Genomic DNA, 13,053 nt, shown 5'->3' on the forward strand with positions numbered 1-13,053 from the left:
AGAATGTTTAAGTTGCTGGAGGTACAGTTTGAAACCTTGAGGGAGGTCATGAGATAGGACTGTTCTGGAAAATCACAGGGCCTGCTGCTTCTCAAAGACTAGGCTGTCCTGCTTGCTAATTACAGTGAGCTGGGAATCTGATCTAGGTTTGGAGCACTGGTCTACCTCTTATGAAGAGTGCACCTCTGGGTAAATTACTTTTCTGAGTCTCAGTTTGTGTACCTCTAAAATGGGGATAAAAAGAGTGTTGGAATTTTGATGGTCTTTTTGTGGCATCATGGAGAACTCAGGCATGTCTACCCCATGTGGACAGTCACTTCTCCCCTCTCTGGGCCTCCACTTCCCCATTCTTCTGCTCCCCTCTGTCCAAACTAGTGCCATAAGAAACATTAGTAGAATGGGAATTTTTTTTTATTTATAACTGAGTCCAATGGTTTGAAGTAGAAGAGAGAAAAGTGAGCAAAAGAGAGGTTGGTTTCCTTCTGAGGTGAGTCTCAGCCTAGTTGTGGTGGCTGACCCATGGAAGGAAGAGATCTGAGATAGAGACAAGAGCATGGCATGCATGGAACCCTTGGAAGATAGGTTGTCAAGAACTAATGATGTTCCTGCAACTTGGCTCATTGGATCACCATCTGGTATCTGCCTATGGCAGCGGTTCTCAACCTGTGGGTCACGACCCCTTTGGTGGTCGAATGACCCTTTCACAGGGATCGCCTAAGACCATCCTGCATATCAGATATTTACATTACGATTCATAACAGTAGCAACATTACAGTTATGAAGTAGCAACGAAAATAATTTTATGGTTGGGTCACAATATGAGGAACTGTATTTAAAGGGCCAGAAGGTTGAGAACCACTGGCCTATGGGGAAGAGAAGTTGGGTGACTGAGGCAGAGACTTCCTGGTATAGAAAAGCAGAGGAAATGTTCCCACTTTTTTCTTCTGGGTTTGTGGTCAGGACTAGATGAGAAAACACTCTTTGAGCCAGCCCGCTACTACCATTGGCCAAGGCTTGATTCTAGCCCAGGGTGACCTACAGGGGAATCAGTCATTCATGGCCTGTGACTTCAGGTTCTAACATTCTAGGAGTGATTAAAAAAGAAAAAAGAAAAATAGATGAGTAACTAGCAGGCTCATGGGACAATCGAGAGTAGCAGAACCTCCTGTAACTTCACATCCCCTTTCTGGGTCTTGCGTCTCCTCTCTGCTTTCTTCGCTCCTTAAAAAGAGGATGGCTTCACTTGAAGCCTAGCAAGCAATAAGCTGCCCAGGGTTCTTTTTTTAAAATTTTATTTTTCAGTTACAGTTGACGTACAATATTTTGTTAGTTTCTGGTATACAACATAGTGATCAGACATTTATATAACTTACAAAGTGATCATCCTACTAAGTCTCATACCCATTTGGCACCATACATAGTTATTACAATATTATTATCTATATTCCCTATGCTGTATTTTATATCCCCATGACTATTTTTATATCTGGCAATTTGTACTTCTTAAACTCTTCCCCTTTTTCACCCATCCTCCCACCCCTTCCCATCTGGCAACCATCAATTTATTTTCAGTATCTGTGTTTGTTTCTGTTTTGTTTCTTCATTTATTTTTGTTTTTTAGATTCTACATATAAGCAAAAACATATGGTATTTTATCTTTCTCTGCCTGACTTATGTCACTTAGCATAATACCCTTTAGGTCCTTTCATTTTGTCATAAATAGCAAGATTTTTAAAAAATTGTTTTATGGTTGAGTAATATTACATTATAAATATGTACCACATCTTCTTTATCTATTTTGTTTCTCAGTGGACACTTAGGTTACTTCCATATCTTGGCTATTGTAAATGATGTTGTAATGAATATAGGGGTGCATATATTTTAACCATTAGCATTGTAATTATAATGTGTTTTGGTTTGGACCTCTTTGGGTTCATCTTGCTTGGGACTCTGCAGCTGCTGGACTTATATTTCTATTAGCTTTACCAGGTTAGGGAAGTTTTCAGTCATTATTTCTTCAAATATGATTTCAATCCCTTGCTTGCTCTCTCCTCCTTCTGGTACCCCTATGATGTGAATGTTGGGATGCTTGATGTTATCCTGAAGGCCTCTTAATCTATCCTCATATTTTAAAATTCTTCTTTCTTTTTTACTGTCCCACTGGGGTGTTTTCTGCTACTTTGCTGAATCAATCTCTGCCTCATCTGGTCTGCTGTTGATTCCCTCTAATGTATTCTTCTGTGTTCTTCATTTTAGTTAATATATTTTTCACTTATAATTAGTTCCTTTTTATGTTTTCTATCTCTGTGTTGAAGTTCTCACTGAGTTCATCTATTTTTCTCCTAAGTTCACTGAGCATTCTTCTAACCAGTGTTTTGAATTCTGTATCTGGTAGATTGCTTGCCTCCATTTCGTTTAGTTCTTTTCCTAGAGCTTTGTCCTGTTCTTTCATTTGAGACATGTTTGTCTCTTCATTTTGGTTGCCTTCCTGTGTTTGTTTCTATGTAATAGGTAGATCTGCGATGTTCCCCAGTCTTGGTAGAATGACATTGTGAGCTGAGGCCAGCTACCATGCATGCCCTGTGAGGCCCCGTGGCGCAGTCTGCCTATTCATCTGAGCCAGGTGTTACAGGGGTGTCCCATGTGTGGGTTGTGTATGCTTTCCTGTTGCAGTTGAGCTTTGATTGCTGTTGGCATGCCAGTGGCTGGGATTGACCATCAGGTTGACTGACTGTGAAGGCTGGATGTGACTACATTGGACAAGCTATTATTTGGGGGTTGACCCCATGGAGCTGGAGTCACTTAACTTTAGCAGGGCTCTGGTGTCAACAGAGTCTGCACTTCGGTTTGTCATTTGTGGAGCTGATTGGGTGGTGCCTGGTGTGATTGGAAGCTGGCCATTGGGTGTTTTTGTTCTGGAGTGTCTTGGGAGTGGCTCCTGTGCAGACTAAGGTCATCATCTCTTGTTCTGGGCTTAGTGGCACTTGGGAGAGGCTATGCTGAGAGTCAAGGCTGGCTTACACTAGTGCTGGTCTTTGGTGGGCACCACATTGTGAGCTGAGGCCAGCTACCATGCATGCCTGGTTTGTGGCTGCTTAGTTGAAGCTATGTTCTAAGACAGTGATGGCAAACCTATGAGACGCGTGTCAGAGGTGACATGCAAACTCATTTTTTTGGTTGATTTTTCTTTGTTAAATGGCATTTAAATATATACAATATCAAAAATATAAGTCTTTGTTTTACTATGGTTGCAAATATCAAAAAATTTCTCTATGTGACAAGGCACCAGAGATAAGTTAGGGTTTTTCAAAATGCTGACACGCCGAGCTCAAAAGGTTCACCATCACTATTCTAAGACAACACTGGCTGCAGCTCATGCCAGGCTTGGTGCCACCAAGTTACAGCAAATTGAGACTGGTCTCTGCTTATGCTAGGCTTGGGGCTGCTTAGCAAGAGGTATAGGGCACACTGAGGCCAGCTGCTCCTGGTTTGAGGTTTATGGACCATTGGGAAAGTTTTGGAAAGTCCTCAGCATGAGCCGATGCAGGCCACTTGTGTGGAAAAGCTGCTGGAAGTGGCCCACTGCCCAGGGTTCTTGTGCTCTCTTTTTGAAAAAGAACTCACTGTCCAACGTACCAGTCTGTTATAAATGGGGAAAGCAAATGTATGCTTCTGTTCACATTTTTGTCTTTTGTATCCAGTAAAAGGGACAAATGTGTATGTAATATGTGTGTGTGTGTGTGTGTGTGTGTGTGTGTGTGTGTGTGTGAGAGGGGGTGGGGAGAGGTGAGTTATTTTAAAGGCAGGATTGGAGGCTCAGAAGTAGCAGTTGTTGGGGCTTCAGAATTCATTTTCGCCTCTGCAGGTGGAGACTCTGAGAGGTGACTTTTTACTGGTATAGCCCCAGCCTCACCCGCAGGCTGCCCTTTGCAAAGAGGGTGACCTGAGGAGCTCTGGAAGCGCTCCACAGTCACACAGATCTCTGACTCACTTGCCATGTGGCCTATTTTAAAATGTTACCCGTTTGTGTTAATCTTCTCATTTGTAAATGTCCACACAGCCCCGGGAATGATTACTAGTTCATCTCTGGCTGATGAGGTGGCTGAAGAGCCCTCACTGAGGGGTGTCATTCTAGACTCAGCTCTAAATCTAAATTATTGAGTGACCTTGAGCTCCTCTGCTTATCTCTTCTCTGAGTTTTGTCATCATCAGGAATATCTTTCACCTCATCTTGTGGGAACATAGGTTAGTTGGGATGAGAAGGGCTCATACTACTGAAAAAACAAAGAAACAAAAAACCCCAAAACCCCAACAATTTTTTCCCCTCAAAATTCAGTCAGTTAGCCCTCCCTTTGTTGAAGTGGGATCTGAGGACAGGCTCTGAGGATACTGCTGGGTCCAGGTGGTCTTGGTTCCTGAGGTGCCTGGGCTTACCTATCCCCGGGTGTGACCTGCGTGGAGCTGGCCCTTCTAGTAGACTGACTGGCATCTAATTGTGGGCACAGGAGGGGCTAGGGGAAGTGCTGTGCAGGGAGGGGAACGGGAGACTTGTCTCAGTGCTTCATTTAGATGGTGAGCAGCTGTTCTTTTTGGGGGTGGTTGGAGATGTTGATGGAGATTGTAGGAGATTAAAGCTCCTCTTCCCCAACTCCTTACACAGTTTAGCACCTGGAATGAGTCCAAGCCTGTGTCAGGCAAGGAGGCGTCCTAGCACCAGCTCCCTTTGACTGCTGGAGATGGGGCTCCCTGCCCTGCCTCTCTTAAGTAGGTACTTAAACTCCTTTATATCTTCTGATCTGAAAAAGGCAATCTGGGGCCTCCAAACGACTGGGGGTCCATTATCTCCCCAGATGCGAGTGCTGCCCTCCTGCCTTCTTATGCTTCCACTGAGACCAGCCCCCATTTATGATTTTTCTTTTAAAAAAACATTTTTATTGATTTCAGAGAATAAGGGAGAGGAAGAGAGAGATAGAAACATCAATGATGAGGGAGAATCATCAATTGGCTGCATGCCCCCCAATGGTGATTGAGCCCGCAACTCGGGCATGTACCTTGACTGGAATCGAACTGTGATCTCCTGGTTCATGGGTCAATGCTCAACCACTGAACCACACGGGCTGAGCCCTATGATTTTTCTTTAACAGCAAGAACACAACCTTGTTGAGCACTGCAGTGAGCCCAGCACTGGGAACACAGCAGAGAACAGATGGCAGGTCCCTCCCTTATGGGATCTTCCACTGTGCGTGCGTGTGTGTGTGTGTGTGTGTGTGTGTGTGTGTGGTGTGTGGGTGTGTGTGTGTGTGTGTTTATGCACGCACGTGTGAGAATCTAACAATAAATTGATTTACCAGGGGTTATTCCTATACTGGAACCAGCCTACCCAAAATAGCTTTCAGAACCACAGGATGTTAGAACAGCCCAGCTCCCACCTTGAGCATTTGGGGAAACTAAACCTCAGTTTGAAGTTGAAACCTGGTGAAGGGATTTGTCTAGTGTCACAGCAGAAACCCCGGGCCGAGCCAGACTTGAAATCTGGCCTGCTGACTCCTGGCTTGGTTCCCCCTGCCCTGATTCCCTGCTCTGGCTGCAGGGAGAGCCCTCAGGTGTCGCTGCTCCTCCACGGCAGCTAGGTGGCACCAGAACGCCTTTGAACAAAAAGCTGCCGGTCTCAGCTCTTGTCTGAAAATGCCCGAATCCCTGCAGGAGTCCTGAAGTTTGACTGTGCGGCTCTTGTGCCCTCTAAAGACCTACCTTGGGCATTGCCCCAGCTCATGGTCCTCACTTTCTGGATCCCACCCCTCCATCCTCCTGTGGGTCTCTGGTTTCCTGGGGGAATTCACTTCCATGGGATTGATTTCTCCTCGGGCTCTGTGTGCAGAATGGAAAGTTCTGGGCAGGTGATCAGCTCATGGGAGATAGTGGCATTCTGGTTCTCCTGAGGCTGCTGTCTTCCTTACTTTCTGAAGCTGTTGTCTGGGTGAACAACCCAGCTGAACAGTGTGGGCTAGGTCACCGTGCCAGCCTGTGACAGAGTTGGGATGGAGTTCAGGCTAGCTAAGCACTGTGCTTACCTTGTCTCTCAAAGGAATGTCGAGAAGACAAGCCCCTCTGGTGTCTGGTGCCTGTCTCACCTTTGTGTAGCTCAGTGGCTAAGAGTATAGGCTCTGGTTTCAGACTTCTGGGGTTAAAATGCTGCCTCCCCACTTGATAATGGTGTTACTGTGCTAAATTCATGTAATCTCTGCCTCAGTTTCTCCTTCTGTAAATGGGATGTGGTAGATTACAAATGGCCTCAAATTTCTTTGTAACTCCTCCCACTAAAGGTGGGGTATATTTTCCCACCCTTCTGTAACTGGTCTGACCTTGCGGCTTGTTTTGAGAGAATGTGGTGGGAAAGATGATGTGTGAGTTCTGAGCCTCAGTGTCAAGAGACTTTGCAGCTTCTGTTCTTACTCCCAGAACATTGCTGCCATGTGACAAGGCTGGCTGATGTCTTTGAGGATGGAGACCTTGTGGAGGGAGGTCCTAACCCAAATTGCCCAGGTACAGCATCGTGAGCACATGAATAATTGTGTTAATCTACTAAATCTTGGGGGTGGTTCATTATGTCACCAACACTAAATGAAATAGGGGAGAATAATGGTACTTACTTGCCGGGTGGCTGTGAGGTTCTGTGGTGATGTGTGCTTAGATCGGTGCCTAGCCCGCAGTAATCTAATACAGTTGCGATTACTAACATTGTTATGGGGCATTTCCTCCTGCTCACTGGGTTCTAGTCACACTGACCTCTTTTCTCTCTCAACTTTTTGAATCCAGCAAACTGTGTTCCTTTTTTAGGGCTTTCATACTTAATTCTCTCATGGTTAAGGTGGCAGCTGGAACCTCTCCTTCTTGGAGCAGCCTTCTCTGATTGCCATGGGAACTACCTCTTCCCCTCCTCCCTGTCGCCCCTTCTAGACTGTAAATCCCTGGAGGTCAGGAGCTGAACCTCTCTTTGTCCTGTCTTTTATGCTTGCTGCCTGCCACAATGCTGTGGGTGGCAGGCACTGTGTGATATCTGCTGAATGAATGAATGAGACAGGGCACCTAATCAACCTGGGTTTGAGGTTGGCGCAGGCTTCCAGGAGAGGGGAGTAGCTAGGGTAGAGTTTCAGAGACGGGGGACTGTGTGTGATGCTTCTAATGCTTGTACCCGGTTTGGTTTGTGTCACACTCTTACATTGGATCAAATCTGTTTTGACACTCTATGCCCAACAAGGCTATGAGCTTCTTTAAGTCAGGGATGAGTTCCTTGCAGCTCCCAGCACATCACAGGCATCTAGCAGGGGCTTAATAGAAGTTTATCGGGTAGATAAGTGAGTGGATGGGTGGATAAATGAATGAACAGATGAGTGAATGCAAAGAAGGATGGATAGATGAGAGAGGACTCAGAACTGCAAGAAATTCTGAAAAATCGTGTTTATTTTTTTTCTGCTAATAAAGGACAGCACATTTCCAGCCAATCAGTAAAAGGTCATAAAAGTATAAAAATGTATTAAGTACAATCATTAGGATTATGTTGTCGGGAAATAGTTGTTATAACTTTTCCCCCTAAGGTGGCATGTTGGATAGTCACAGTTGATTTGGTTTACAAAGAAGGGCAGGAGTAGGTGACCAGTTGGCCCAGGACTGAGGAGTTTCCCAGGATGTGGGGCTTTCAGTGCTAAAACTGGGAAAATCCCAGGCTAACTGGGCTGGTTGGTCATGCAAGAAAGAGAGCAGCATCACAGTGATGGGTATGGTTTGGCATTTAGTGTCAGGATCAGACATTTCCTCAACTTCTCCATCACCTCTTTTCCTTTAAGCTCTGAAATAAATATCCCTGTGTTATTATTGAGGGTGTTAACAGCTTTCAAAGGGTTTTCTCTCCCTCACCTCCTATGTAACTTTGACTTGTTCCTATGCCAAGCCTGGGAGGTAGGGCAGTTCTACCCTAATTTGTAGGTGTGGCATCCTGCTTCAAGGTTCCTGGCTCTAGAGAACAAAGATCTATGCCTCAGATCTCCTGAGGCTAGTGGTCTTCCCGCCTTTGTTCTTTTCTGAAGCATTCTTTCTCATCTGGCTTTCAGGACTGGGCAGGAATCCTACAGAGAAAGGGACCCTGAAATCTGAGTTTTGGCTTAGTCCTCTTATTTGGGACAAAGTCATTACTGCTTTGCCAGCTGTGTTTCCCCTTTAGCAATCCTCTTGTAGAATTCCCCTGAATACCTACCAGCTGGCCAGTGCCCGTGTCGTTATGTGGCAGAGTCAGTGAATGAGACCTAGTATTTTGGCTCCAGGAAGGTGCTCCAAATGGCTTCTCCAGTTCAGGTTTGTCAGCAGGGTGGTCAGAGGACCAACTCAGTCTGCCATTTGCCAACTGGAGATCTTTTGGGGGCTTTGTTGTGAAAAGTTACTCAACTGAGGTGGCTATGACTCCTAGGCTCAAAGACTTGTTGCATTCATTCCTAACCTATAAGGATTTTGCTTAATATATAGGCACTGCCTTAAGCATAAAAGGCTTAGTAGCCCTCCCTGACTTATCTTAGAAGACTAGGGACAGGCTATCCTTGCGCATAGTAGACATAACTTCTCCTGACAGCCTATTAGAATTCTATCATCCATTCTTTTACTTCAACAGTGTTTTTGAGCTCTTATATTTTTGGTATTTACTATCTCTAGGGGTAAGACGCCTCTGTAATCCTTCTTTTCCCTGTGAAGTGAGACTTCCTATGACTCTCCCGAATTTAATGGAAGCATGTGCCAGTGTCCTCCAGGCGGCACTCCTCTCTGGGTTACGCTTAATGAACAGGATTTAACATTGGCCCTTGAAGATGTCATTGTTTGGACTCAGAGTTGCTTGCATCATATGGGTCTATTCTGTGGGCAGGCTTGCTAAGATCTGTTCATCTTAGAGTTTTCCTGTTCTGAGAGCTGAATGAGAGTAGGTCCTTTAATATAAAAACAAATAAAATAAATAGCTTTTTAAAAAAGTAGGTTCCCCAGGCTGTGGGACATGTGGTCTGTCAGCTAAAGCATGGGGCTTCTGGTATACCCATTTCTCTTAGAATGCTTCTGTTCTTCCTTCCTCTTACACCAGCTGTGGCCCCACAACCCTCTGAAGTATCAGTGGCACTGAGTTCAAGTCTAGTTTTAATATTTAGATGTAGTTTTATTTGACTTAGAGACAAACAGCATCCTTACTCTTTGTGAGTGAAAGGGATGTTAACCCCCATGTGGCCATCTCTGCAATACAATCAAGATGAAGCACCTGCATGTCTGGGTCTCTTCTGAAATTTAAACTCTGGCACCCGTGCGTGAAGTGATGGTGTGGCAAGACTAGAAACTTCCACAGCCGGAGGGATTGCCTGGGTTTATACATTTCCTGGAATCTTGGAAATGCATGTATTGGGTTGTAGGCTGTACTTATCTAGAGGATCAGAAGAATGTCTCTGAGGAGTCAATGCCATAGAAACACAGCCTCTTTATGAAACTCTGTTTGCAAGATATGCTGCCTGGCAGCAGGAGAAAACTGGAGGTTGAGTGGTTTCCAGCCTTTTTTGGTCAACGCCCTGAGGGCCAGTACTTCCTCTAAGGAAGTCAAGCCTGGCGGGGAGAAAAGAGTAAGACTGACTCATTCTTTCCTCCATGGAGAGGGAGAGTCTTGGGTTAATTAGGCCGGCGATTGGGCGGCCTCACCTAAGTTTGTACAGATTTCTGCAGGCCCCTCAGATGGTCAGTGAACTCTGGGATCGGCGATGGCTGCCCCTGCGCGAGCGCTGGTATTCATCAGTCTGCCCGCTGGGGTAGGCCCCGGACGCCATCCTGCTATTGGGCCCCAGAAGGAGGTGATCTTTGGATGAGAGTTTAGCTGAGGAGTCTGCTGAGCTTGGGTTGTCCCTCCTGTGGTCTCTGCTGCTTCTCTCTCCGTGCACCCCCCGGTTCTCTGTGCACTTCTGCTTGGGAGGGCGGGAGCTCTTTGGGGTGCTGGCTCTGAAGTCCTGTTCAGGGACAGGTGGCACTGGACGGTGGGTGCGCTGAGCCTCTCCAGGGACCGGCATTTGTTTGCTTCTCCAACTCTGGATTTTCAGGTCTCTTTTGTCCTTGGGGAGTTTGTCAATTTTCTGAGCTTTTGCGATCAGGGACTCCCCATATGTCCCTTGTAGAGATAAGAAAAAGTACCTGGTGGGGAAGGAGAAACAACAATAAATCTTTTTTCTGATTTTTGTTGATGTCTTGAACTTTAGCATTGAAAGGGACCTTCGAATCCAACTCCCCACCCATGGCAAGATCCTTTTCACTGTGCTCCTGACTGTGGTGATTAAATCTATGCCTGGGCACCTCTGGGATTTGGAAGTTCAATAACAATATGTAATAACTAACATTTATCATGAACCAGAACGTTTCTAAATGCTTTAGTATTATTAACTCATCTTTCCCAACAATCCCATGTGGCTGGTACTTTTGCTTCCCCCATGTTACACACGAGGAAACTGAGGCAGTGACTTGTCCAGAGCCACACAGTGGTCTTGCTGTGGTCAGAACCAAGCACTCTGGATCCCTGGAATTTTCTCTTATCTACCATGTATAGGGCAGTCCTTTCTCTTTCTGGGCTATTCTGATTTAGGCAAATTTACTTGCTTTGCAATATCAACCCTTTGTGGAACTTAAGTAGTTTCTAAATACATATTCTCTTGAATCTGTGGGCCATACTAATTTCCCAGCATTGCTGTATTTGCACCATTTTCCAGATGAAGAAACTGAGGCCCCAAGAGATGAGATAGGGTTTCCAAGGTCACCTGAGCAGTTGCTAGGTTTCCCTGATGGTTAACCCAGGGTTCCTTTCCCCGGCCAAGCTGCGTGGTAGCCTGTACTGGACTTTGGGATTGGAAGTCTCTACCTGTGCCTGGAGTCTTTTCTATTCCACATTTGGGGAAAGAATAAGAAGGTGAATACAATTGTGTGGTCTATGGAGAAAGCATATCCCATCTTGTGACACTGGGCTCTGGGTATCAATTTTTTTATCTAAAAAGTAGACATCCAGAATCTTTCCCCCAAATAATCCTTTTTAAAATGTTTATTTCTAAAGCCTTATAAGCAGAGACTCCCATCCTTCCACTGTGTCTGAAAGCTTTAGGCAGTCTCACAGTGCACAGGAGTTTCTGAAGACGCCCACGGCATCAGGTAAACTTTGCCCTATTCTTTCTCATCTCACCCAGAGAGGCAGTATAGGTGGGCATGTTTATTTCAGGAAAGACTCAACCTCCTGCCTGAAAGCTGGAATTTGCTCAGTTTAAACCTTTCCACCAAGATGCTACTTTCCTTCTCCATCCATTTATTCAACAGATACTTAACAAGTTTCTACACTGGGCCACTCCCCTGAGAGATTAACCTGAGAACAGGATAGACAGGTTCTTGCTTTCCTATGGCACCTGAACAGAGTTACAAGCAGAAGGAGCAGTGAGAGTGTCGGACACCTGATCTGGTATGAGACACCTTCCTTGAGGGAGAGACATGCATAGGAGGTGAGAACCAAATCCATGCACAATGGCTGAAATGTAGAGAGAGGACAAGAGGGGAAATGATACAGAGGGGCTGGCAGGGCCAGGACAGGCAAGGACGGAGAGCCGTGTTTTGTTTTTTGTGCTTTATTGTAAAAGCCTTGGGAAGCCCTGGGAGGGTTATAAGCATATGACGTGATTACACTTTGACACAGTGATAGTGGATTAGAGTGAAATCTATTAAGATACTTTTGCAGTAATTTGGGAAAAAAGGATATAATCTATCCATGGTGGTGGCTGTAGATATGAAAATAGCAGATGGATTTGAGAAAGATAGAGCATATAGAATTGTCAGGTCTTGGTAATGAGCTAGATGTGGGCATGAGGTGGTGGGTGGTATCAAGGATAACTTGCAGGGGTCTGCATTGGTCCTAATTGGATAGCATTTGATAGAAGAAACTCTGGAAGAGACCCAGGTATCTTAGATGGTGGTGGTGATAAAGGGAGGATCGTGACTTAAATTATAGATGCCTCCCAATTTCTTTGAACTTAGATGCCTAGTGGAAGTGGTGAATAGGTAGCTAGAAAGATGTATCTGGAATTCAGAAGAGAGGTCTGGGTTGGGAATTTGGAGATTCATACGTTCAAAATATCTATCTTCACACTAGTGGTTGCTATGTCTACGGAGAGACTATAAAGTTAAAAGACAAAAGAACCTAAGACCAAGGCTTGACCTACACCATGTCAAGGACATGCAGTAGGAGAAAAACTGACAGTGTCCAAAATTGGTATCCTCTATTTAAGGTGCTAATTAAAGTGCTCATTATGTTTTATGGTTTGTGTGTGCTAGGTTCTTTTGTTTTTATCTGCAAAACAATGTACATGTTCTTGGCTTTAACAGACTCTGTACAGTTCTTTTGTACTGGTTGAATTAATTAGACCAAGATTAGTGAGGTCATGGTTAGTGGACTAATTATCACAAGGTTGGTGAGTGAAATCTACCTCCATTATGATAAATACAGCTTATAACCTTAAGTGAACAAATAGTTCTCTGCAGCAAACATTCTATCATGTAGATTTCTATAACAAACATTAATTTCTTCAAGGTTACGAGTCAACAGTCCTTGGAACTATTACAATAATCCTTTCTCAGAAGAAACCTCTTTGCTTTTCTTAGTAAACAGAATTAAACAGAAATTCAACCTTATGATGATAATGTAGAATAAGCAAAAAGATTTAACTTATGTGCTATGGTAACTAACAAGTAAATATTTGCTAACTTGTTTCTGTTTAACAAGCTGTACTGTTCAGCGCCATCTATTCAAAGCATGTGTCAACAATCTTTTATTCTTTTCAAGGATTCTCATCAGGCTGGTAGCTTTTGGCTCCAAGTGTGTTTTCTAGCCAAGGGTAGGACCAAGAATACGGGGCTGATAAATTTCTATTTCTACACCCCAAAAAAGACACAGAACAGAGGAGCTCAGACCTTGGTCAGTAGTGATCACAACCGTGCTTAACCCCAAAACTGTGTGCA

General features: G+C 44.6%; 1 protein-coding gene across 1 annotated transcript in view; it reads right to left on the minus strand.

Annotated features, from left to right (window-relative positions):
* Window positions 1–7,477: 7,477 nt before the first annotated feature.
* Window positions 7,478–13,053, minus strand: part of ATP10B (ATPase, class V, type 10B) — a 185,431-nt gene continuing 179,855 nt past the window's right edge. Inside the window, exon 22 of the mRNA XM_015565667.1 lies at window positions 7,478–10,375. Within this exon, the coding sequence (XP_015421153.1) occupies window positions 9,747–10,375 (629 nt within the window). The 3' untranslated portion in view covers window positions 7,478–9,746. The remainder of the gene's footprint in view (window positions 10,376–13,053) is intronic.

Source organism: Myotis davidii, unplaced genomic scaffold (genome assembly GCF_000327345.1).
Source record: "Myotis davidii unplaced genomic scaffold, ASM32734v1 scaffold18, whole genome shotgun sequence".
NCBI lineage: Eukaryota > Metazoa > Chordata > Mammalia > Chiroptera > Vespertilionidae > Myotis > Myotis davidii.